A 27,318-nucleotide genomic window follows, 5' to 3' on the forward strand; every position below is an offset into this window, starting at 1 on the left:
ACTGGAGTGGGTGTACTATCCCTTCTCCAGTAGATCTTCCTGACCCAGGAATTGAACCAGGGTCTATTGCTTTGCAGGCAGATTCTTCACCTGTAGCTGAGCTACAGGGAAACCCATAAATGGTAGTACAAAGCAGAATTATATAGATTAGATTATGTCACAATTCTTTCCTACTGTTTCCAATTCTTTACATAAAAAGAGTAAGTTCATATAAACAACAGGGACCTACTCTATAGCACAGGGACCTGTTCAGTATCTTGTAATAAACCACATTGGAGAATACTTTGGAAAGAATATATACACATATAACTTAATCACTTTGCTGTATACCTGAAACTAACACATTGTAAATCAACTATTCTTCAAGGGAAAAAAAGGAAAAAAAAAAAAACCAGTTTTGAAAACACAGAACAAGAAGGGCCCTTGCACAAAAGATAAGCGGGCTAATACTACAAAAAAAATGGAATTACTGATTGAACCCAGGTCTCCCGCATTGCAGGCAGACACTTTACCGTCTGAGCCACCAGGGAAGCCCTTTTTAAAATATAGTACTTAATAAGTACAAAATAATGTATGTCACATATTATGTTACAAAGTATTGCTGGTTCAGTCACTTGATCATGTCCAACTCTTTGTGACCCCGTGAACCGCAGCACGCCAGGCCTCCCTGTCCATCACCAACTCCCAGAGCTTACTCAAACTCATGTCCATTGAGTCGGTGATGCCATCCAACCATCTCATCCTCTGTCATCCCCTTCTCCTCCCGCCTTCAATCTTTCCCAGCATCAGGGTCTTTTCCAGTGAGTCAGTTCTTTGCATCAGGTGACCAAAGTATTGGAGCTTCAGCTTTAGCATCTGTCCTTCCGATGAATATTCAGGCTTGGTTTTCTTTAGGATTGACTGTCTTGATCTCCTTGCAGTCCAAGGGACTCTCAAGAGTCTTCTCCAACACCACAGTTCAAAAGCATCAACTCTTCCGTGCTCAGCTTTCTTTATGGTCCAACTCTCACATCCACACATGACCACTGGAAAAACCACAGCTTTGATTATACGGACCTTTGTTGGCAAAGTAATGTCTCTGTTTTTTAATATGCTGTCTAGGTTTGTCATAGTTTTTCTTCCAAAGAGTAAACATCTTTTAATTTCATGGCTGCAGTCACCATGTGCTGTGATATTAGAGCCCAAGAAAATAAAATCTGTCACTGTTTCCATTATTTCCCCTTCTATTTGCCATGAAGTGATGGGACTGGATGCCATGATCTTAGTTTTCTGAATGTTGACTTTTAAACCCTTATCAGCCCCCTAGTGGTAACATTCCAGAGTCTGCAAGTGACTGGTTTTGTATTTTGTCCAGAAGTCTTGGCTGTAAGCAATGGGAAGGAAAGGCTGAACTGACTCCATCTTCACCAAGCCCAGAAATCCCATCCCTTACTTTTTATTGAACTTACTTTGGATAAAATTTAAATGTTTGTAATTTTCTGGTATCTAGTTCACATTGTAGCTGAGAGTCCTTCCCAGATAATCTGATATAACACAGGAAGCAAAAATTTCCCACTTTCTTTTCTAAGGACCACAAGCCATCTTTTAATTTAATGATACATGTCAGACATTTCTAATCAACATTTCTCTAGAGTTCCTTAGGTCCATCCTCTTCACTTAACAACAGGTATCTGAGAGGACTGTCCTACAGTGAAAGACTTGCTAAATGGTATGGAGATAAAAAAAAAAGATAAAGAAACCTCAAGGCATTCACAATCCAACAAGGGCACCAGATGACAAAGAAACCAGAAGCTTAGCCTGAGTTGCAGAAGCTGTGAGAAGGCTGGGATGTGATGTCACTGTGCTGTCTGTCCTGCTAGCCCTGGGTTCCCAGTCCTAATTCAAGAGGGGTCAGTCCCAGTGAAAGTGAAAAAGTCGCTCAGCCATGTCCGACTCTTTGCGACCCCATGGACTATACAGTCCATGGAATTCTCCAGGCCAGAATACAGGAGTGTGTAGCCTTTTCCCTTCTCCAGGGGATCTTCCCAACCCAGGGATCAAACCAAGGTCTGCGGCATTGCAGGCAGATTCTTTACCAGCTGAGCTATGAGGGAAGCCCATCAGTCCCAGAGGAGGTAGAAAAGGAGATAATAAATCGGCTCTGATAAGACAAGCAAGATGCTGCTGAAGAAAAGGCATTCAAGATAAAGCAAACAGCACAAATACAAGCATAAGAATTAGAAATGCAAACAGCAAGACAGCCCAGAGTAAAGGCTGTGCCCCCCAACTTGGAGATCAGATTTTTCAGGTTTTGCTCATTTCGACAAAAGAAGTATCTCGTTTTCCACAGATTATTTCGCTGGCTTAAGAAACCTACCTCAGGATAATGTAATGATCTTTCTGATACGAAAAACAAACACAACTGCGTATACACTGAATCTTCTTTTTTTCTGGATTCAAGAAAGTCTCCTCTTATTTTATTGTTTCTATGTACGTATAGATTTGTTGCTGTTAGTCGTGTCTGACTCTTTAGTCGTGTCTGACTCTTTTGTGACCCCATGGACTGTACCCGCCAGGCTCCTCTGTCCATGGCTTTTCCCAGGCAAGAATACTGAGGTAGATTGTCATGCTCTCCTCTAGGGGATCTGCCCGACCCAGGGATCAAACCCACTTGGGGTTTCTTGCTTGGCAGGCAGATCCTTCCCCACTGAGCCGTCTGGGAAGCCCACATATACAGATACACGGTATCTAAACAATGACCTGCGTGGTGCATATACATTCATCATTCCTGTTTTCCTTTATCAGTGTTGCCAATGTTTGTATGCTTTTCATATTTCATCTTCCTTATTGAAGAAATAAAATTCTGCCTCCTCTGCTCACACTCATTCCAAAGCCTAAAACAAAATCCATGAAAAATTGTTCTCAGGGTCAGTCACACTTCACTGAGTTAAGGGACGCTGGAAATCACAAGGGCTCCATTGTCACACACTGATGCAATGTTGGCAGCTCCATCTTAGTGGGTTTTATTTGGTTATTTTTTCAACAACAGTAAAAATCACATTTTTTCTAAGAATGGACTGGGACCAATGTCAATATGTAAGACAGGGATCTTTCTGAAGGAAATGAAAATTCACGGCTTACACTAGAAATACTTTTTAATACTGTTAGACAAATACATTCATATTCTTTTTTTGTCTCTTCTACAATGAATTAGGACACCAAAAGATTGGTAAAACTTGGAAAAGCATCCATGAGCATTTGTTTAAATCTCACTTAGTCATTTTTTTAAATTGGAGGAGATTTGCTTTACACTGTTGTGTTAGTTTCTGCTGTACAACGTGAATCAGCTCTATGCTCACATATATCCCCTCCTTCTTGAGCCGCCCTCCCACCCGCCCCCATCCCACCCTCCAGGCCATCGCAGAGCACAGAGCTGAGCCCCCTGTGCCAGAGAGCAGCTTCCCACTAGCTATCTAGTCTACACACAGTAAAAGCTGGTTTAAAATTCAACATTCAGAAAACTAAGGTCATGGCATCTGGTCCCATCACTTCATGGCAAGTAGATGGGGAAAAAAATGGAAACAGTGACAGACTATTTTCTTGGGCTCCAAAATCACTGTGAACAGTGACTGCATCCTTGAAATTAAAAGAGGTTTGCTCCTTGGAAGAAAAGCTGTAACAAACCAAGAAAGAGTATTAAAAAGCACAGACAACACTTTGCTGACAAAGCAAAGGTCCATATTGTCAAAGCTATGGTTTTTCCAATAATCATGTACAGATGTGAGAGTTGGACCATAAAGAAGGCTGAACACTGAAGAATTGATGCTTTTGAACTGTGGTGTTGGAGAAGACTCTTCAGAGTCTCTTGGACTGCAAGGAGATCAAACCAGTCCATCCAAAAGGAAACCAAGCCTGAATATTTATTGGAAGGACTGATGCTGAAGCTCCAACACTTTGGCCACCTGATTCAAAGAACCGACTCATTAGAAAAAACTTTGATGCTGGAAAAGAGTGAAGGCAGGAGGAGAAGGGGATGACAGAGGATGAGATGGTTGGATGGCATCACCAATTCAACAGACATGAGTTTGAGCAAATTATGGGAGATAGTGAAGGACAGGGAGGCCTTTGCGTGCTGCAGTCCATGGGGTTGCAAGGAGTCAGACGTGACTCAGTGACTGAACAACAACAAAATCTTATTAAAGTGGTGCTATGAAAATGTATTTGACTATCCCACTGAAATTCAATACGCACATTCATTTGTTAGGGCTGACATCACAACGCACTACAGACTGGGAGGCTTAAACACCAGAAATTCATTGTCTCATAATTCTGGAGGTGAGGCGCTCAAGATGAAGGCGCTGGCAAGGTTGGCTGCTCTCTGCTCAGCCTGTGAACAGAGGTGGCCATCTTCTCCCTGTGTCTTCAAATAGTCTTTCCTCTGTCCTTGTCCGTATAACTAATCTCTTCTCGTAATGACACCAGTCACAGAGAATTAGGACACCCCCGCATGGCTTCATTTTAATTTAATTACCTCTTTGAAGACCCTATCTTTAAATGCAGTCACAATCTGAGGTTCTGGGGGGTTGGAACAACATATGTATTTGGGGAAAGGGGAGTACAAAATTTAGCCACTGGTTGTTTTCAACAAATGACCCAAGGGAAAAAGCTATTTTCATTGGGCAAGATCTGTGCCTGGTCAAAAAAGAGACATGTTTTGTGAACGGGGCTTTCTAGAGAACTGCTGCTGCTGCTGTTGCTGCTGCTGCTGCTAAGTCACTTCAGTCGTGTCCGACTCTGTGTGACCCCATAGACGGCAGCCCACCAGGCTCCTCCATCCCTGGGATTCTCCAGGCAAGAACACTGGAGTGGGTTGCCATTTCCTTCTCCAAGGGAACTGCTAGAAACTTCACATAATGACAGTTCTGAACATGAGACTTTGAAAGAGCTCCAATTCCGTTCCCACCCCTCCAGGAGTTGCTCACTGCTCTTTTGCACCACAATTGCCGGCTACTGGGTTTGTTGTTTGTGCGTTTTTTTTTATTGTTGTCCGTGCTGGGTCTTCACTGATGGCCGGGCTTTTTCTCTAGTTGGAGCAGGCAGGGCCACTCTCTGGGTGCCGTGCATGGACTTCTCATTGTGGTGGCCTCTCTGCTTGCAGACCATGGGCTCTGGAATGCACAGACTTCAGCAGTGGTGGCTCACATGCTTAGTTGCCCCTCAGAAGTGGGGTCCTCCCGGACCAGGGGCCAAACCTATGTTTCCTGCATTGGCAGGTCAATTCTTTACCACTGAGCCCCCAGAGGAAGCCCAAGCTATTGCTTTTTAAGGCTAACATAAGCTGAGCAGGGGGACGTTGAAACTTTGCCAAGCTCAGGGTTCTTACTGAGATTCCGCCATTTTTCTTGAACAAACACTCCTGGAGTTTATTTACAGAGTTTTAAAGAATTTGTCTTGTCAATTTCTCCGAATGTTCTCGTTACCTTCATGGAGGAGAGGGTTTTCAGAAGTCCCTTCCCCATCACTGCCGAGGACATCCTCTTGGCTGCTTCCTGCGTTGTTTCTTCACACCTGTATCTCAAGTTTCTGATTCTCTCTTCAACCAATTCCAGTCAGATGTGAAACTGATTGATTTTAATATAAATTTAACATATAGAGTTTAATTTTAATCGTTGTATTTTTAATTTCTAGTTCCATTTGGCTATTTTCAGTTCAGTTCAGTTGCTCAGTCGTGTCCGACTCTTTGTGACCCATGAATCGCAGCACGCCAGGCTTCCCTGTCCATCACCAACTCCCGGAGTCCACCCAAACCCATGTCCACTGAGTCACTGATGCCATCCAACCATCTCATCCTCTGTCATCCCCTTCTCCTCCTGCCCTCAATCTTTCCCAGCATCAGGGTCTTTCCCAATGAGTCAGCTCTTTGCATCAGGTGGCCAAAGTATTGGAGCTTCAGCTTCAACATCAGTCCTTCCAATGAACACCCAAGACCCATCTCCTTTAGGATGGACTGGTTGGATCTCCCTGAAGTCCAAGGGACTCTCAAGAGGCTTCTCCAACACCACAGTTCAAAAGCATCAATTCTTCGGCACTCAGCTTTCTTTATGGTCCAACTTTCACATCCAAACATGACTACTGGAAAAACCATAGCCTTGACTAGACAGACCTTTGTTGACAAAGTAATGTCTCTGCTTTTTAATATGCTGTCTAGGTTGGTTATAACTTTCCTTCCAAGGAGTAAGCGTCTTTTAATTTCATGGCTGCAGTCACCATCTGCAGTGATTTTGGAGCCCAGAAAAATAAAGTCTGACACTGTTTCCACTGTTTCCCCATCTATTTCCCATGAAGTGATGGGACCAGATGCCATGATCTTAGTTTTCTGAATGCTGAGCTTTAAGCCAACTTTTTCACTCTCCTCTTTCATCAAGAGGCTCTTTAGTTCTTCACTTTCTGCCATAAGGGTGGTGTCATCTGCATATCTGAGGTTATTGATATTTCTCCCGGCAATCTTGATTCCAGCTTGTGCTTCCTCCAGCCCAGCATTTCTCATGACGTACTCTGCATATTAGTTAAATAAGCAGGGTGACAATATACAGCCTTGATGTACTCCTTTTCCTATTTGGAACCAGTCTGTATGTAAATTTGGCTATTTACATAACCAGAAATGAAAATCTGGGTGGATATTATTTTATGTGCCTGTCTCTGTTTTCTAGTCATGTTAAAATAAACATATGCTTCTTTTATGGGAAAAAAGTTATAGTTGTTTTATCATTTTTCCTTTTGACTTCCTGTCTGCGCCTCACTTTGAGCCCGTATAACCCTGCCATCACCTGCCTTCCCCCAAGACTCCCAAACACAGCGAAAGACTTGCTAACTCCAAAGAGAAACATTCTTTGAAAAATGAAAACAAGATGCTGTTGTTCTTTGCTTTGCAATGCCTAGTAGCCTTGTAAACTTGTTTTAGAGGCATAGGGGGTGAGGGGACCAAATCATTGGCGAGTCAGGAAAACATCGAAGAAGGATAGCATTCAGTTTGGAGGGTCAGAGGAAGAGCAAAGGGCTAAATGAGGACTGTGCGGGCTCAGACTCTGCCAGCTGCAGCAGGTCAGTCCTTTAGTCCCTGCCTCCTTAAGTCCCGATTCTTAGGATCTTTTTCTTCTTTTAGCCATGAGAAATCAATGCACTGCTGTGGGAATATTTTGTAGATCTGAACCCTTCTGTGTAAAACCTGTGTCCTATTCTCCTTACCCCAACTGCATCCAGCATAAAGCAATTGCTTAATGCATGTTATTAACTGTCCTGATGGACAATATGTGAGTGACTGGTTGCTCCCCTGGATGAATGAACACGAGGAGGCAGTAGGAATACCGTGAGTCCTACAGAGCTTCACCTTTACGGTCTCTTTATTCCATTTTTTTAATGTTTAGCTATATTTTTATAGAATTACATGATATAATATGTATGAAGTATATAACCTACTTCATATGATATGTAATGAGGGCCTCCCCGGTGGCTCAGTGGTCAAGAATCTGCCTGCAATGCAAGAGACACAAGTTCGCTCCCTAGGTCAGGAAGATCCCCTGGAGGAGGGCATGGCAACCCACCCCAGTATTCTTGTCTGGGAAATCCCAGGGACAGAGGAGCCTGGCGGGCTACAGTCCATGGCATCACAAAGAGTCAGACTCTGCTTAAGTGACTGAGCGGGCTGCACACATAATATGTGATATGCTGTTGTTGCTCGTTGTTCAGTCCCTCAGCCATGCCCGACGCTTTGAGACCCCATAAACTGCAGCTCGCCAGGCTTCCCTGTCCTTCACTGTCTCCTGGAGTTTGCTCAAACTCATGTCCACTGAATATGTAATATACTTTATATAGAGATGAATATATTAATATTTTCTTCTATCTGAAATCTCTTTTTTTTCTTCTGACTTTAAAAGAAAATAAAAGTTTTCATGGGCCCCTAAAAACAGGATGTGCTTTTAGCACTGAGCTTACTGAGCTAAAGGGAAAATCAGACCTGAAGGGATGGCTGAATGAATGCTTCCAGTTCCTGAGAAGTTTCATAAGAGAATTCTTTGACCTCGTGGGGGCAGAAAAATGCACCAATGACATTCCCCTATCTCACCCCAAGCCTGTTGCCTGGTTTTCTCTCTTTAAGGTAACAGGTGGGATTTCCCTTGTTCTGCCTTTTCACATGTAAAAGGAAGTGACTCCAGACTCCTGGGCTGCCAGTAGCTCACACGGCATTTTTGTGCAAATTAGAAAAAGTTTTCTTGTCTATAAGCAGGAAGGGCGGTGAGGTGGGGAGCGACTTTGTTATGTTATTGCATGAGCTGAAAGACACCTCCACTAGTCCTAGGGAAAGTGCAGACTCGGATGGGTTTCCTTTCCAGCCTTATTTGGGGAACCACTGTCATGGCCTACGTGTCAGGGATGTAGGCCTCCAGCTTAAGGGCATGTAAGTGTAGTTCATATGCCAACTTTCTTTAAGTCTGTGGCTAGAGCACTCAAATCCCAGTGGGACTCAGGCTAAGCCTCTGAAAGCAATGTCAGATCGCAGTCATGACCTCAGATGAATTTGGAGCAAAACGTGGACGAGGTGCAGCCACATGAGTGTGCCCCGTGTGCGTGAGCAGCCACATGAGTGTGCCCCGTGTGCGTGTGACCTCGCAGGCAAGCACTGCCTGCTGTGCGCCAGGACTCCCACCTTGCTCCCTGGGACTCTGCAGGAGAGCACATGCATATAGAAACAACTAGACGTCTGTGACAGGAAACACATCTCCTTAGCTGTGGCACTGTTACCGAGTCCAAGCTTGAACTGCTCAACAGGCCAGTAAATCGAGAGAGGAGTTGTCTTTGTTTGGAAAGCCAGCAAACCAAGAAGATGATGGACTAGTGTCCCAAAGAACCATCTTACCTGACTTAGGATTCAGGCTCCTTTTATATTAAAAGGGGAGGGTGTATGGTTGTCATTGTTCAGTTGCTCAGTTATGTCTGACTCCTTGGGACCCCATGGACTACAGCAGGGAACCCCAGCTTCCCTGTCTTACACTACCTCCTGGAGTTTGCTCAGACTCATGTCCATTGAGCCAATAATGCCATCCAACCATCTCATCCTTTGTCACCCCTTTCTCCTCCTGCCTTCAATCCTTCCCAGGAACAGGGTCTTTTCCAATGAATCGGCTCTTTGCATCAGGTGGCCAAAGTATTGGAGCTTCAGCTTCAGCGTCTGTCCTTCCAATGAATATTAAGGACTGATTTCCTTTAGGGTGGACTGATTGGATCTCCTTGCAGACCAAGGGACTCTCAAGAGTCTTCTCCAGCACCACAGTTCGAAAACATCAAACTTCTCAGAGCGGGAATCCTTTCTTCTTGCCGCTGTCCACATAGTTCAGGTCATGACCTTCCTGTAAACTCCAGCAGGACAAATGTTATTCTCTGCTCTGCAACTTTTTGTCTCTATACCAATAGGACAATGTTATGCCTTCAAAGATCAGAAGTTTGAAAATGGGGTCTCCTGTATATTTCAGGCTATCGGCAACATTTGTAAGTTGCAGCAAAAACAACAGAGTGCAAAGGTTAAAGGAAGCAGATAAAATATGGAGTCAGATCTGTTCCTCCCTGTTACAACAGCCTATGCAGGTCACAGTCTCAACACTACACGCAGCAGTACTGCCCAACTCCCTGAGCCCCCTGGTCAGTGGGAAGCCTGCACACACACACACACACACACTCACACACACTCACACACACACACACACACACACACACACACTAATGCTTCTATTCTCTCTGCAGGGATGACGTGCCAAGCTCGAAGCTCCTACATCACCAGTGAGATCCTCTGGGGGTACCGATTCACACCTGTCCTAACGCTGGAGGATGGGTTCTACGAAGTCGACTACAACAGCTTCCACGAGACCTACGAGACCAGCACCCCATCTCTCAGTGCCAAAGAGCTGGCCGAGTTAGCCAGCAGGGCCGAGCTGCCCCTGAGCTGGTCTGTCTCCAGCAAACTCAACCAACACGCAGAACTGGAGACTGAGGAGGAGGAAAAGAACCCTGAGGAGCAGACAGAGAGGAATGGTGACGTGGCAAACCTAGAGAATGAATCCAAAGTTTAGTCCCCGGGCCCGGGGCTGCCCTTTCTCCTCTCCAACCCCCATGCCCCACCCCCCGCAACCTTCCCTTGTCTCTCATTCTCTTTCTTTTCTGTCTCTTACTCTGTTCTTTCCTTATATTTAAGTTTGGCATTACCAGGAAACAAATCTTCAAGGTGTAAAATATCTACCTGCCCTCTCAGTTAATTCAGATTGACGAGGTAGCTTGCAGATTGGGTTAAGGTGATATATGCCCTCATTTGTGGCCCCAGCCTGGTCTCCTCCCGGGATAGGGCACATCTGACTAGAGATTTACGCTACTCCCCTGCATGTGTTGTAAAATAGCAGATCACTCAAAAGAGTGCATCAAAGAGTTTCCCTGGGATATGACGAGGAAGGTCTCTGGTGCCTATTCATTCATGCAGTGAGACATGGAGTCGAGCCCTCCGTTTTACACATCTCAATAAATTTCATCCACGGGGCGAGGTGCTTGCCCTCTGTGGGCGTTGCAGTTATAGGACCCAGGTGAGGTGAAGACAAAGCACTGTACATATATATGCCTTATGTAATTATTTTCTTTTGCAGTTAGTAATAAAACCCAGCATGTACAAAAGTACTGTAGAACACAACTTCTAAATACTGTACATAGATGTAAAATCAATGTAGGTTTAGATATATAACTTTAGAAATAAGATTTAAAAAAATGATCCCCAAAGTACAGTAGGCATTTCTGTTCTGATGTCTCTGTTTTCTGGATTTCTTTGATCCCATCGACCGCTGGCCCGTTAGTGCATGGCCTTCGTTCTGTGTCCCAGACTGGCAGCCGTTTGGGTACCTCACTGACCCCTTTCGTTGACTCTAATAAGCCATAGGTCTGGGGGAAGTTTGGAGGTCCAGTAGATGGCAAAACTCATCACCAATATGCTGATATACTGTGAAATGTTTACAAAACTGAGGTCTCTTTTTTAAGACTACAAGGACCTCACTGATTAGCTTGGGGCAGAATTTCAGGAGGAGAACATGCTCTGGCATGCCACCAATGATGTGCATTTTTTTTGTTTCTTGTGTGTGTGTGGGTTTTTTTTTCCTTCTTTCTTTTGGGGGGTGGGGTGGAGGGGTAGGGGTGACTACTCTTCGAAGCTTGTGAGATCTTCATTCCCTGACCAGGGATTGTACCTGGGGCCCTGCAAGGGGAGGGGTGCCAAGGCCTAACCGTGGGACCACCAGGGAATTCCCATCAGTGATGTGTTGATGCTTTTCCAGTGAGTTTCGCCCTTTGTAGAACCGTAGTTTGAGAACCTTTTCTTCTACAAAACCACTGACTCTCCTACTGTTTCCACTCTATAAACACAGTTTAAAGACGAGACATGGTAAGTTTGTAAAAGATGGTTTGGGTCTAAAGTCATGAAATTCACGATGGCATGCAGTGGGCAAAGTATATTACAATCACTGCTCTCACACACCTTGACTCCATCTGACACCCTTCCTGTACCTAGGGGCTTAGCCGTCAGAATTCCTTGCATTGGTATTTATGATGATGATGATGATGACATTACCAGAGCTCAGTATTCAATGATTAGATCAACAATCTTAGTGATGGTCTAATAAAGAATCGCTCTAGAGTATGCCACAGGTTAGAGACTATAAATTCAAAGTGTCTCCCAGTCAAAGAAAATGACCAAAAAAATGACAGTCTTAATTCGTTTTAATCTGCAAAGGTAAATGAAAAAAGAAAGAAAGAAGAAAGGAGAGAAGGAGGGAAGGAAGGAACAATATTTTGTACTGAAAATCTAATTTTCAAAAATGAAAAATATTTCAAATGAAAAAATAAGAGAAAGAAGAGAATCTTAGACAAAACCTCAAGGGCAGGTGGAGATTTTGCACTGAAACAGATCTTTCGTGTTAATTTTGCATTTATAACCTGTGTGTTCCCTAACACAACCATCCATCACAGATATTCATTGACTGGATCCAAGTTCATTTTCAGCTCCTACAGCTGTGCTCAGTTTGAGGCTTTGCACCGTGGAGGTTGCAGAGCTCAAACTAGCTGCCCCTTCCTGTTGCCCTTGCCTTCCCTAACCAGATAGCACAGGCCTTCACTGTAGTTTGGGGACCTCGTGTACTAAAAAGCATGTCCCAGAGATAAGGAAAGTAACTCCTAAGTTTGACATGGCGGGGGAAGGAGGGTGTCTCTCTTCTCCCACTTCTGACACCTTTTATCAAGACAATTACGTCTTGGCTCTGATCATATGGAAAACAAAACTGTTGGCCGTAGCTCTTGCCTCTTTGCCAACATTTCACTTTTTGCATTGACTATGTGTTAGTTTTTTTCATTCCACACACTCCAAAAAGGAGGTTGTAGTTGAGGAGGAGGGAGCCCTGTGTGTTTCTTGCCAGGCTGTAGGGAGGCACTGTGGCCTTACCTCACTGTAGCCTTAGAAAGGGCACTCTTGCCTTGGGGACGCTAACCCTGCAGCACCAGGAGTTGCAGGGAAAGGCATGGTAGCACAAAGCAAGATCAGCTGGGGCTGCAAGAAGTCTGCTAACGTAGCTCCTGGAGACTCAGCGGGCCTTTCCAAATGCTTTACTAAGACTTGAAGGACAAAACACAGACTTGTCTGGTTGGGGTGGGGCCCCTTGCGCACAACTGAGCAAAGAGCCTTAGCAACTCTTTGGGCAGACACAGTGTCAGTTCTGTGTCTGTGACAGGACACCCAGGTGTGAGGCCTTTCCCCTTTTCTCACTGTCTTTGGTGTCAATGTGGTTGGAGATGGAACACGAACCAAATCTCGTTTTTGTAATGTGAGCCTCTGAATCTTTAAATGATGATGCTCCAGAAGAACCTTTTATTAGAATGTCCTTATCAAACATGTCTATTTTTCTACAATTGTTGCTAACACAGTTTAACAGTGTATTTTGTGTCAACTGTTAAGATTTGGAACTGAAAGAAGCTCATTAAGACTGAATTTTCTAAGTAGCAAGTATTGAAAGGTGTTTTTCATTGACAGTCCAGCAAAGCTGACTACAGTTTCTACCCATTCTCTTCCACCATATCCAGTCTCCGATCACTCAGTCCCTTGTTTATTTCCATAGGAAATCCAGCATTATTGAAATAAATAAGCCTATTTTAATCCTTCAATATTCATAATGAATGAGGATCACTCTCAACATGATATTTTGATCTGTCCGGCAGCATATTTGAGTCCCTTTCCCATAAAAGCATGGCTGTATCATTAGCCAGATAAGAATTTTAGACTAAAGGGTTACAACTTGCCACAGCTGACCCCAATCTGGAGAAAAGACAGACTCAGCTGGAAGCATGACCTCCCCAAGGGCTGCTGAGACCCTCAGATTCTCGTTGCCACCCACCCCAACATGCTTTCCAACTAGAAGATCACCTGTTTATGTCAGCTTTATGTAACGAATAAAATCATTTATATTTCTAGATGTCCCATGGGCAGACTATACTCTTTTGGATTAACACCCTTGCGATCCCTGTAAGGTCAGGTCATTGCTTTTCAATCTCTTCAAAATATGGTCTTCTGGCCTGGTTTGGTCCAATACATAGACACTCTAGGTCCGCGGGAAGGAAATGTCTCTTTCCCCACCCCCTTCTTCCATCCAACCCTCTCTTTTGCTGTTTCCCTCATTCTCCAGTTCTAGTTCCATCGATTTAGGTTAGTATCTTATGTTCCTGAATACTAATTCCAGCCACTGTATCTAAAAAGTTCAGCCTATTTCTAAAGCACAATTTTCTCTTGCCGGTTTAACCAAACGAAGGCTCTAAAATGTCTATTTCTCATGATACTCTATAATTTTAAAAATATTTATGACTTTATTTAAAAGCCTAAGTTTTGAAGTTTCCAAGCAACATTCCTGTTTTTCTCTCCCTAAGTTTTCTTACTTTTCTCCCCCTTTGCTTTTGTACTTAGGTTGAAGTCACTATCTTTGGGATATTCAGAAAGTGTTTATGAATGTGGGTGCCAGTGGACAAAAGCTCCATTCAATAACTATTTGAACTCACCGAAAGAATGTGAAATTATTTGACTTTGGTTAGCTAAGTGATTCAAGACAAAAAATAAAATAAAATATAGTCGTTTCCAAAAGAGCTTGCCAAGCTAGTCTGACTAGTTTTCAGTCTTGCCGTGACTCGGGTGATGCTCTGATTCAAAAGAGTCCTAAGGGCAGTTGAAAGTTAAATGTTTACACAGATGGTGAGCTTTGTCTATCATTTCTTGTCAGTGGATGGCTATGAAGTAAAAAAATATAAACAGTAGATACCTAATAAATGTTTCATTGATATTGCATTACAACAGAGTCAATTAATAACATCTTGTTTCTAGATTTTATGGCCAACCTGTATTTATGCAAATGTCATCCTTTAATTCAAAATGGAGTAAAATGCACCTCAGAGAGCTTCTGGATGTAGTGTCATCTAGAAGTCAAAACTTGGTCAGGCTACTATTTGATTTTGACAAAATGCAGTCTGGACGATAATAACAAAACAGCAGAACCCCCTACACTGTGTAGTGTTTGGGGCATTCACGGCACTTTCATGAATTATCTCATTTAATTCTCATCTACCATGAGAGCTTGAATATTATAATTTACACTTTACAGATGGAAAACTAGGGTTTGGGCAAGCTGAGTAATATCCTTGAGGCCGCAAGTCCAGTTAATTACAGATCCTGGTCTCAAATCCACGTGCAAAATAAAAGAAAGCGAAGGATATTTAGCGACATGTAAAAATTACATCAAATTCAAATTTATGTATCCATAAATAAAGTTTTCTAGGAACACAGGCACACCCATTTGCTTATGTGTTGCTATGACCCCTTTCACAATACACAGCAGAGTTGAGTTAATTAGCCAGAGGGCCCATAGCCAGAAGACTAAAGTATCTACTATCTGACCCTTTACAGGAGAAGCTTGCCAATCCCAGCACTGTCCTATTAAATACTATTAGTACCATTAAATACTATTGCATATTGTACTGTACTGTTCAAAGATTCCTGGGCAACGTAGAATAATGATGATCTTTTCCAGGGTAAATCTATTTCCAGTATTGTGCATAGGTTTATTTGAGGAAAAATAACTTATTTTTTAATGAGAGAGAACTGCTTCACAGTTGTCTGTTTCTTTGAGCTGAGTCTCAAAGAAAAACTGTTTCCTTATTAAAACCATTTCCCCAAGGGTGGAAAATAGAGTAAATAGTGAGGCAAGATTCAGTGGCAACTTCAGAAAGTGATATGGTAAAACTACTATATTAAAAATTAAAACTAATGAGTGATTTTTTTTATCAGAATTCCCAGTTATTCCTTCACTGAGCTATTGCTTCACTGATATTCACAGGAGTTTAAATACGGAAATGGTTGGGTCCCAAGTCTCTGTGGAGTGGGATGGCCTGGATTTGCAGTGGTTGCCACATGTCCAAACAAATTCCCCAACTTACCTGCCTTCCCTCTCATGCCTTCTTGGAACAGAACTAACTAGACTACTGAGCTGTCTCTCCATCTTTCCCTGCCAGGTTCTTCTAGCCCACAGTTGATCAATATGATAAGAACCCTGAGCCACCACTCCTGTTTAGTTGCACATGTTCTGGCTCCCTCTAGCTACTCAGCTAAAAGGTTAACATGCGAATAAAAACAAACAGGTCCTTTGGAAAAATGCTCAGGAAGAAACAGAGGTGTAGTAAAAGAATTGGTGTGTTGTTTGCTGCCTTCTGAATCTGAAGTACAAGATAAAGACTGGTAACTACAGAAATATTGGATCGAAGAAATTCAGACATTGGGGTTTTGAGATAAATCAATATTAAATGACACTCTTTAGTATCACCAGACTGAACTCACTTGCATTCTAAGGGAACATTTTCAAAGCCAGACATAAGTCAGCCAAGCCAGGTTTTTCTCCCATTTAGTTCTACTGAAAAAATACATCAAGTTCTCTTACAAGTGCTTTCCTGGAAGTTAGGTGGGAAAGAAAAATTTTTGTAATAAATTATTGTGATATTGCATTGCTGACAGGTAAATGATGGAAACTGGGATGGATTTGGTCCTGTGTTTGAAACTAGGTGATGGGATCTGCAATCATGCAAAAAGCTTGCAATCTCGCGGTTGTGTGGAACAGCGTAATAACTAAGGAGGCGAGAAAATATCTCAAAGTTCAGCACCATAAAACCTAAGTAAATGTGAAAAGGAGTCAAACTTTTACTTGGCCCCATTACCTTGGTGAAAGAAAGCTTCATGCAGCCACCTCATTCAAATAGAAGAGGGATGGGGGAAGGAGGAAAAAATACTTTAACACTCACAAGAATAGCTCACTGAAGTAGCAACATGACTAAGTGATTGAGATTTATCACCAGTGAAAATGGTACTCAAAAATTATTCTTAGACACCACACCCCTAGACATCCATTTTAACGTGTTCTGTGGTCAGTTAGAGAATTGTGACCACATAGGCAACAGAGCTTGATTTCAGGGAACTAAATTGTTTCTGCTCCAAAAGTATAATCGACCATTTCAAGATTAAGGCTACCCACCCCCTGTATTAACACCAATCATGAATGCTGTGATATCAACCAGTCAATCTTTATAAGAACATGAAGGGCTGTTTCTCTCAGGCAGTGTAAATATCTGCTACCAACAGGCACTAGTAAAATAAGCACCTAATGCATCATCATACCTAAAGTTCTAATAGAAAACATAAAATATCCAACCAGAGGAACAAGACATCCCAGGAGCCTAAGATGGAATCTTGGGTTACTAACACCCCAGTCCAAACTGAATGCCTTATGGAGTACATCAACGCTGGGTCTATCACAGCTAAACACAGCTAGCAGAACTGGATCAGCTGGAGGGCAGAGATCTGGGTTCCCAACAGCTATGAGATTAGAACCTCTAGGTGTTTAACCGGGCAGCTTAGAGAAAGAGTTGGAATACTGTTCACAGATTCCATCATAGCAAGTATCTTTCTGGCATCATCTCTTAGCCTGGCTGACTTGGGGGACACATATGAACCACACCTTCCCTTGCCCCTTGGCTCAGCCTTGGGTAGTGCAGAAGCCTTAGTCATATTCACCACCTCTGTGGGTGAGTCCTTCCCTCCAGTCCTGGTTTCTGCCCATCTAACTGATGACAACTCCCCCAGAAGCGTCTGCTGGGAACACTGCATCTTTTGAGCTTGACTTGGCCAGCACTCTTGACCCCACAGAGCACCCAAGTGGCTCAGAGATGATAACCCTTCCTAGAAGAACTGAAATAAGACCTTCTGAGTCCCCTGTGCACAGGGATGCCCCTAACATAAGTAACTCAAAATTAAGCAGTAGGCAACTGCTTAATTAAGCAGTAGGCAACCACTCCGGTACTCTTACCTGGCAAATCTCATGGACAAAGGAGCCTGGTAGGCTGCAGTCCATGGGGTTGCTAGGAGTCAGACACGACTGAGCGACTTCACTTTCACTTTTCACTTTCGTGCATTGGAGAAGGAAATGGCAACCCACTCCAGTGTTCTTGCCTGGAGAATCCCAGGGACGGGGGAGCCTGGTGGGCTGCTGTCTATGGGGTCGCACAGAGTTGGACACGACTGAAGCGACTTAGCAGCAGCAGCAACACATAAAAAAGAAAGCGTAAAGTCCCAGAGAGTTCTCATTTCCGTGTTGATTACCTCACTGCTTTATTTTGCTTTTTACCTAATTCTTCAGCCTCTAGAAATTGTCGCGTTTTGGTACCCCTGGGCCTAGAGTACATACTTGATTGCCTCATCCAGCAATTTCAGCCATCTCCCAAGATGATCTGACCTGTCCCCTCTTTTTAAGTGAGGAGTCTTGATGTGTTCAAATCCACCCCACAACCAAAAAAAAAAAAAATGCCAGCCAGGTCAAAAAATTTTGCATCTCTTTCCCTTCCTCTGGAAGAGCCACCAAATGTGACAGCAAAGTCAAGGATCTTCTTTTTATTTGCAAGGAACATGTCTGGATTGCCACACTTGGAGACCCAACTTAAGCTGTCCCCCAGGTGCCCACAGAGTTTTTACATCACTGCAAATGGTCATCCAAGCACTCTACCCAGCTCCTCTTTCTGAATTTCCTTCCTCAGCAACCTCCAAAAGCCAGATTTCCTAGCACCTTCCTCTGAGTATTCATTCCATTCTTGAGCAGCAACTGAGAACCCGTTGTGTGACTGCTAAGTCTCTTCTGTCGTGTCAGACTCTGAGACCCCACGGACTGTAGCCCATCAGGCTCCACTGTCCTCGGGGTTCTCCAGGCAAGAATACTGGAGTGGGTTGCCATGTCCTCCTCCAGGGGATCTTCCTGAGCCAGGGATCGAACCCACATCTCTCACTTACATCTCCTGCTTTGGCAGTCGGGTTCTTTACCGCTGGTGCCACGTGGGAAGCCCATTACTGGGGTTAATCCTATCTCTTACTTCATTGTCTACCACCAGTTTTAATTGAACACGTAATATATTCATGGTCGGATTACCTGAGACCAAAATGTAGAATATTTTGCTCATACCCCATAGACATGAGACATTGAGGGCTCAAGTGTGATGCTTGGGCATTTTGACATCAGCCCATTACTGAATGGAACATCAGTGAAGTCTTGTGCCCAAGAGAAAGCTGGACTTTTCCAGGGCAATTTTCTTGTCCTTGTGACGAGGCTGGCCAGCTTGCCAAAGATAGTTACAAATATCTTTATTCAGCCCGATGATTCTTCATCTAAAACGAGAGCCATGCAGGAACAACGGTGAGCTCTCACACGCATGCAGGTTTCTGACATGGTGACTCAGACACCTGCCTGTGAACAGTGGTCTTTCCTCTGCCACCGTCTGCACAGACTGTGCCCTGGGGAAAAACCTGGCCCCCATGTGGTGCCTGGTTACCCAGATCATTCATGGCTGCTGCCATGGCAACTGCAGCCTACCAGCATGGACCGCTCCACGGAGTCTTTGATGAGAAGTGGCAGAGGCCCCAGAAAGCTGAGGCTCCCCAGGAGTGCTCCTCCTGGAGATAGCCTTGGGGGAACTAAAGATACAAGGGGCAGTGCCCAGGCAAATGGGTATTTATTCAGCATGATGGGTGTGACGTATTCCTATCTCACATTCCTACGATGGCACACACTTAGGAGGCCAAAAGGCTCCTTAAAAACTTATTCTTCAAGCCATCATCCCCATGTGCACGCTCTTGCAGTCGAATCACATTTGCCTTTAAAAAGATCCCAAAACCAAAACTAAATTCACATTTTCTGATATATGTCCAAAGAGCCTCCATCTTATTAATCTCTACATAAAAGATAAAGTTTGGTCCAAAACAAGTAGTCAAATAGTGCTTCAATAATAAACTCAAGGACAAACAAAAGAGATTTTTAAATTCTACTTACAAGTTTTTTTAGAAAACCTAATTTCCAATCGGAAGGGTTCGTTTTTGCCCCCAGGATGCAAAGTCCTCTCAACATCGTTTCTCCTTGAACTTGCCATTGTCCGTGTGGCTTTGAACCTGAGAAAAACTCCTTTCAGTTCAGTTCAGTCGCTCAGTCATGTCTGACTCTTTGCGACCCCATGGACCGCAGCACTCCAGGCCTCCCTGTCCATCACCAACTCCCAGACTTTACTCAAACTCACGTCCGTTGAGTCGTTGATGCCATCCAACCATCTCATCCTCTGTCGTCCCCTTCTCCTCCTGCCTTCAATCTTTCCCAGCATCAGGGTCTTTTCAAATGAGTCAATTCTTCGCATCAGGGGGCCAAAGTACTGGAATTTCAGCTTCCACATCAGTCCTTCCAATGAACATTCAGGACTGATTTCCTTTAGGATGGACTGGTGGGATCTCCTTGCAATCCAAGGGACTCTCAAGCATCTTCTCCAAAACTCCTTTACATCGGCATGAAAGGTGAAGTGGAATTTAGCTCTGAAGATTTTAGAGTTCAGTTCAGTCAGTCTCGGTGACTCCTACTGGAATAAACTATGCTAACCAGAAACATCTCTATAGCAATCTCACTGGACACTGACCTCAGGGAAACTTTGGAGGCGGTGATGCTCAAAATGAGAACTTGCTTTTAGAGGGAAGGTCTTAATGTTCAAATCTCTAAGTCATGCCCACACTCTGCAAGTCAGACCAGACCAGATCCCAGAGTCTGTACTTCAGTTGGTCATCTGGCCACATTCAAATGGGGTGCTAAGGGAAAAGTGAGAATTTATCACGACCCGAGCAGTTTGACTTCCATCTTACTTTCTAACACGATTACAACAGGCACCAGCAAGATGTGTGGCCTCTTCTTTGCTTCCTGTTTGTATCTTCATGTGATTTTTCTTTTTCCTTTTCTAAAAGAAAAAAGATTGTGCTAAACATTACACAATGCAGTGGGAGTTTTCAGTCTTTCATAACTAACACATCAGCTGACAAATGCAACACCGCCTTCCCCGCATACATACGTACATGTACACAAATATACAAGCACTTAAACACACACACACACACACACATCCTTCCCAATCAGTTATGAGCTGGTCCACATAAGTGAATTTCCAGAAATCCAAAGCCACTTCTCCCCTGCCCCTCTCACCACCACTGTGGTATTCTTTCTGAAATATACCATACATTGCCCTGAACTCACAAGCAGTGGGTCAGGAAGCAGCCTTTTATTTCACTAGTACATAGGAAACCTGGATTCAGTCTGAGGAAGAGTAGGATTCAGGCCCTGGTTCCATCCCCAGAAGGGCCAGATGGTCTGGACTAAATCAATGAACTGCTCTGAAACTGTTTTCTCATCTTTTTTCCAAATCAACAAACTTTATTGTCTTACTTAGAGTAACTTTAGGTCCACAGCAAAACTGAGCGAAAAATACAGAGACTTCCTGTATACCCCTGTCCCCACAGTATACAACCTCCCCCATTATCAACATCCCCCAGCAGTGGTGACATTTGCTACAACTGATGAGCCTATGTTGATTTATCATCATGACCAAAAGTCCAGTCGTCTACATTAAGCTTCACTCTTGGCGTTGTGCGCTCTTGGCGTTGAACACCGTTTGAGTTTTCAGAAATGTGTGGCATATAATGAACTGAATCCACCATGGTAGCATCATACAGAATAGCTCCACTGCCCTAAAAACCTGTGGTCTGCCTTTTAATCTCTCCTTCCTTCTAAACCGTGGTAACCACTGGTCTTTTTACTGTCTCCTCAGTTTTGCCTTTTCCACAGTGACATATAGTTGGAATCATACAGTACATAGCCTTTACAGATTAGCTTCTTTCATTTAGTAATACACATTTAAGTTCCTCCACATCTTTTCATGGCTTGGTAGCTCATTTCTTTTTAGGGCTGAATAATCCCACATTGTCCCGATGAACTACAATTTATTTACCTATTTACATCCCGAAGGACGTCTTCATGGCTTCCAAGTTTTGACAATGATGAATAAAGCTGCTATAAATATCTGTGTGCAGGTTTTTTATGTAGACATCGGTTTTGGGTTTTTTTTTTCCATTTGGTTAAATACCAAGGAACATGAAGCCTGGATCATATGATAAAGCTATGTTTAGTTTTGGAAGAAACTGCCAAGCTGTCTTCGAAAGCAGCTGGACCACTTTGCATTCCCACCGACCACAAACGACAATTCCTCCTGCTCCACATTCTTGCCAGCGTTTGGAGTTGTCAGCGTTTTAGATGTTGGCCATTTTAACAGGGACACGCTGATGTCTCGTTGTTTCCATCTGCGTTTCCCTGATGATATATGATATGGAGCATCTTCTTTTATGTTTATTTGCCACTGTACTTCTTCTTTGATGAGGTGTCTGTTCAGGTAATTGCCCACTTTTTAAAAGCTTTTATTGGAATATAGTTGATTTACAATGCTGTGTTAGTTTCTGTTGCATGGCAAAGTGAATCAACCATACGTATACATAGACCCACTTTTTTTAGATCCTTTCCTACGTAGGTCATTACAGAGTTTTGAGCAGAGCTCCCTGTGCTGTCCAGTAGGTCCTTAGTCATCGACTTTGTACATGTTGGTGGTGGTTTAATCACTCAGTCATATTCGACTCTCTGCGAACCCAAGCACTATAGTCTGCCAGACTCCTCTGTCCATGGAATTTCCTAGGCAAGAATACTAGAGTGGGTTGCCATTTCCTTCTCCAGGGGATCTTCCTGACCCAGGAATTGAACCCAGGTCTCCTGGATTGCAAGTAGTCTCCTGACTGCCTGAGTGAGGAGAACTGACTTTACTGACTGAGCCACTATTTTGAACACAGTAATAATGTACATATGCCAATTTCAACCTCCCGATTTATCCATTTCTCCCCTCTCCTTCATAACCATAAGATGGGTTTTTGCTCTATTTCTGTTTTGTAAATAAGTTCATCTGTACCAGTCTTTTAGATTCCACATATATAAGCATTATTATATGATATTTGCTTTTCTCTGACTTACTTCAGTCAGGGTACCAGTCTCTGGGTTCATCCATGTTGCTGAAAATGGCATTATTTCATTCTTTTCATGGCTGAGAAATATTCCATTGTATATACGTATCACATCTTCTTTATCCATTCCTGTCAGTGGACACTTAAGTGGCTTCCGTGTCTTGGTTGTTGTAAATAGTGTTCTAACAAACACCGAGGTGAGTGTATCTTTTCGAATTACAGTTTTCTCTGGTTGTATGCCCAAGAGTAGGATCACTGGATCATATGGCAACTCTATTTTTAGTTTTTTAAGGAACCTCCATACTGTTCTCCAAAAGGGTGGTATCAATTTACATTTTCAAGAGTGCAAAAGGGTTCCCTTTTCTCCACACCCTCTCCAGCATTTACCGTTTGTAGATTTTTTTGATGGTGGCCGTTCTGACCAGAATCGTGTTGATTCGCGTGTCTCTGACAATTAGTGACGTTGAGCATTTTTACATGTGCTTTTTGACCATCTGCATGCCTTCTTTGGGGAAATGTCTATTTAGATTTTCTGCTTATTTTTATTGAGTTGTCTGATTTTTTGTTATTGAGCCAGATGAGCCATTTGTATATTTTGGAGATTAATCCCTTGTCAGTCGCTTCATTTGCAAATATTTTCTCCCATTCTGTGGGTTGTCCTTTCACTTTGCTTACGGTTTCCTTTGCTGTGCAAACGCTTTTCGGTTTAATTGAGTCCCATTTGTTTATTTCTGTTTTTATTTCCACTACTCTAGGAGGCGGATCAAAAGATCTTGCTTCAGTTTATCTCAAAGAGTAGTCTGCCTACGTTTTCCTCTAAGAGTTTTAAATTATCCAGACTCACATTTAGGTTTTTAATCCATTTTGAGTTTATTTTTGTGTGTGGTGTCAGAGAGTGTCTAATTTTATTCTTTTACGTGAAGGTGTCCAATTTTCCCAGCACCTCTTATTGAAGAAACTTTTTGCCCTTGTATATTCTTGCCTTCTTTGTCATGCTGCTGCTGCTGCTGCTGTTGCTGCTAAGTCGCTTCAGTCGTGTCTAACTCTGTGCGACCCCATAGCTGGCAGCCCACCAGGCCCCGCTGTCCCTGGGATTCTCCAGGCAAGAACTGGAGTGGGTTGCCATGTCCTTCTCCAATGCATGCATGCATGCTAAGTCGCTGCAGTCATGTCTGACTCTGTGCGACCCTATGGACAGCAGCCCTCCAGGCTCCTCTGTCCACAGGATTCTCTAGGCAAGAATACTGGAGTGGGTTGTCATAGATCAGTAGAACATAAGTGTGTGTGTTTAATCTCTTTGCCCATTTTTAAATCAGATTACTTCTTTATTGTTGAGTTTTAAGAGTTCTTTGTACATTTTGGATAATAGCGCTTTATCAAATGGGTCTTTTGCAAACATTTTCTCCCAGTCTGTGATTTGTCTTCTTACTCTGTTGACAGTGTTTTTGCAGAGCAGAAACTTTTAATTTTAATGAAGACCAGCTTATCAATTTTTCCTTCATGAAATATGCCTTTGGTGTTGTATTTTAAAAGTCATTGCCATACCCAAGGTCATGTAAGTATTCTCATATGTTCTCTGGTAGAAGTTTTATAGTTTTGCATTTTGTATCTAAATCTATGATCCGTTTTGAGTGAATTTTGTGAAACATGTAAGGCTTGTGTTTAGATGCATTGTTTTTGAAATATGAATGTACAGTTTTATTCCAGCACCTTTATTGAAATAATTGTCTCCGTTCCACTGTATTGCCTTCACTCCTTTGTCAAAGATGAGTTGACTGTATTTATGTGGGTCTATTTCTGGGCTCTCTAGTCTGTTCCACTGATCTAGTTGTCTATTCTTTCACCAGTGCCACACTGTCTTAATTACTGTAGCTTTATAATAAGCCTTGAGACGGGGTAGTGTCAGTCCTCCAACTTCATTTTTCTCCTTTAATATTAGGTTGGCTACTCTGGATCTTTTGTTTCTCTGTACAAACCATAGAATCAGTCTGTCAATTTCCACAAAACAACTTGCTGGGATTTTGACTAGAATTGCATTGAATCTATCATTCACTTTAGGGAGAACTGACATCTGGACGATATTGACTCTTCCTATTCATAAACATGCACTATCTCTCCATTTATTTCTTTCATCTTTATATCTTTCATCAGAGTTTTGTAGTTTTCCTCATGTGTATTTTGTTAGATTTAAACCTAAGCGTTTTATTTGGGAGAGTCTTCATGTAAACAATGGTGTGCTTTTTATTTCAAATTCTGCTTGTTCATTGCTGCCATACAGGTTTTGTATATTAACCCTGTATCCTGCAACCTTGCTATAATGGCTTATTAGTTGCAAAAAAAAAATTTTGGTTGATTCTTTCAGATTTTCTGTATAGAAAACTATGTCTTCTGAAAAGAGAAATTTATTTTTTCCTTCTCCATTCCTCTAAGCACTTCTTTGAAGGCATCACACAAGTTTTGATAAGTTATAATTCCATTTTCATTTAGTCCAAAATATGTTTTAACTCTCTTGAGATTCCTATTTACCTGTATGTTATTTAGATTATGTTGTTGCATTTCCAAGTACGTTGAGATTTTCCACCTATCTTTCTGTTATTGATTTCTAGTTTAATTTCATTGCGGTCTAAAACAGACATTGCACGACTTCTACTCTTTCAAGTCTGTTAAGGTGTGTGTTACAGCCCAGAATGTGGTTTATCTTGGTGAGTGTTTCAGTTGAGATTGAGGAGGAAATGTGTCTGCTCTTAGTCTCATCTTGTTCAGCAAGCCTTTGAATCCCACATTTTTCGCTTCTGTGACTCTGAGTTCTGGTCTGCATCACCATCAGATCTGGTGTACTCCATCCTTACACTAACTAAGCCCAAGATGATTTAGATTTAAGTCTTAGACGCTTTTAAGAGTGTCACTGATTCCTTTGCAGGTGGCAGTGAAATTTCATTACCATCCATGCTTGTCACCAGCACACCCTCACCAACTACATTCTTCTCTCTTTTACTTCCTATAGCAAATAGACAAGCTATAAGTGTGAGTTGGGTGCCTTCTAGACAACTGTTCACTTCAGTTCAGTTCAGTCGCTCAGTCGTGTCTGACTGTTTGCAGTATTACCAAATAAGCACTATACTCTCCTCTACAGTTAAAAAAAAAAAAAAATGCCCTAAGGAAATATAGTGTCTTTGATAGAAAATAAGTGCATGCCCACATCTTGCATGTTCATCCATGAACAGCTCGAGCAGCCCCAGCAGGTTATTGACAACTTCCTTTTAACCTGAATGCTGCTCTACCTTCCCTGAAGCAGGCATCCAGGACCCCAGGCTAGCCAAAAAAAAAAAAAAAATTGATACTAAACAACACAGAACACAATTAAGGCGGCAAAAAGCTTAAACCATAATACCATTTTCATTCAACTGCTTTATTTCAACCATATCACCCTCTTCCTCTCTTATTTGAAAGATAATTCATGATATTTGCCTTTTCTAACAAAATAGCACAATAATAAGGCCAAAAACATTACTATGGCCCTGTAAAATGTGAGGTGGTTCTGTGAGCCACTTCATAAGATAGAAAACTATTCTGGAAAAGTCAATAGATCAAAAGTGCTCAGCAGTGCCTAAACTTTAATAATCTTTTTAATCTGAACCTGTGAGATTGAGGAGAAGTCTTAATCTGGTTTGAGCGTTCATGTTTGTTAACATCCATGTTTCTATGGACCTGGAAGTTCTCATTCCACCACCACATAGAACTGTCAGGAACTAATGTACAAAACAAAGCCCAGGCGCTCCTGGGACCAAGTCATCAAGGTAAGGTGTCACCGGGCTGCACGTGGGTGTTCCAGGTACGGCGTTTCGATTTCTGTTCCTAGAAAACGCTGTTTTCTAAACAGAGATTCAATTCTGTTCCCAGAAAGTCTTTAAAACTTGAGTTTTTGATAAATCTCACCTACAGAGAAATAAAATGTTTCGTTTTCAAGGTGCATGAAGTTCACCAATGCTGGGAGCAGGCATACACTTGTATTTCCATTCTCAGGGATGTAAGTCACTGACGAGATAAAGAAAAAACTCCACTCAGAATATTCTGGAAGTGGATGCCCCATAGTTAATTGTCCTAAACCTACATGTGCTGGACTGAGTATTGGCCATGAATGGTTGCAGTGCAGTGGGTGATGTCCTAGGCAAGTTACCCTGGAGACTCTAAGAAATGGTGACTTCCTCTGCCCTCAATAAGCCTACAACCAACCTCACGGCTACCAGCTCTCTACATGTGACAACACGTGCTGAGTGCATCAAGCCACACGGAAGCCCAGTGAGCAAATAGTGACTCGCACTTTACAAATGAAGATATTAAGGCATAGAGGGAAATTAACATACTCTAGCCTTCAGAATAAGACAACCTAATATAGAGGGTATACCAACTGTTCTGAAATTTAAAGAAAGCAGGTCAGCTTCCATGTAAGTCCTCGGGAATGGTTTCCTGGGAAAGGAAGAGACGGGACATTCATCCTGATATTCCTCGAGACTAAATGGGATTCGGAATATAGAGATCCAGGAGGGAGGGCTTTCCTTGAAGTTTGAGGAGTCAGCATGAGAGAGGGTCCAAAGCTAGGCAAACACAAAGCAAGACTGGGAGATGGGAGCCAGGTCAGCCTAGACACAGAGAGAGAACTTATTGTAGGATTTGATAAAATATGCATTTTGAAAACTGGTGCTAAATTGTAGAAGACTTAGGATTCCAGGTTAAGGAACACAGACCACAGAAAGAATAGCACAGTAGCATTTATTAGTAAATCCACCATTGTGCATAAAAGGCTCTCAAGGCTTTAGGATTGAGTTGTT

The 27,318-nt window shown here is 42.7% G+C and overlaps 1 protein-coding gene and 1 long non-coding RNA gene across 6 annotated transcripts in view; one reads left to right on the forward strand and one right to left on the reverse strand.

Moving 5' to 3' along the window:
- KCNJ6 (potassium inwardly rectifying channel subfamily J member 6) overlaps positions 1 to 10,689 on the forward strand; it is a 325,736-nt gene extending 315,047 nt beyond the window's left edge. Inside the window, exon 4 of the mRNA XM_086402868.1 lies at positions 9,775 to 10,689. Within this exon, the coding sequence (XP_086258994.1) occupies positions 9,775 to 10,100 (326 nt within the window). The 3' untranslated portion in view covers positions 10,101 to 10,689. The remainder of the gene's footprint in view (positions 1 to 9,774) is intronic.
- LOC147378906 (uncharacterized) overlaps positions 1 to 27,318 on the reverse strand; it is a 99,067-nt gene that overhangs the window by 54,336 nt on the left and 17,413 nt on the right. For 2 of the 5 annotated variants that reach the window (XR_015164576.1, XR_015164617.1), the window contains exon 2: positions 19,452 to 20,391. The exons of 1 other annotated variant lie outside the window; for it this stretch is intronic. This is a non-coding gene — a long non-coding RNA (uncharacterized LOC147378906). Of the gene's footprint in view, positions 1 to 18,554; positions 18,791 to 19,386; positions 20,392 to 26,425; positions 26,525 to 27,318 lie in introns of those variants that run through there. 2 more of the 5 variants (XR_015164593.1, XR_015164607.1) reach the window with 2 other exon arrangements.

Source organism: Bos grunniens, chromosome 1 (genome assembly GCF_055505025.1).
Source record: "Bos grunniens cultivar Pamir isolate PY7600 chromosome 1, Bosgru_T2T1.0, whole genome shotgun sequence".
Taxonomy (NCBI): domain Eukaryota; kingdom Metazoa; phylum Chordata; class Mammalia; order Artiodactyla; family Bovidae; genus Bos; species Bos grunniens.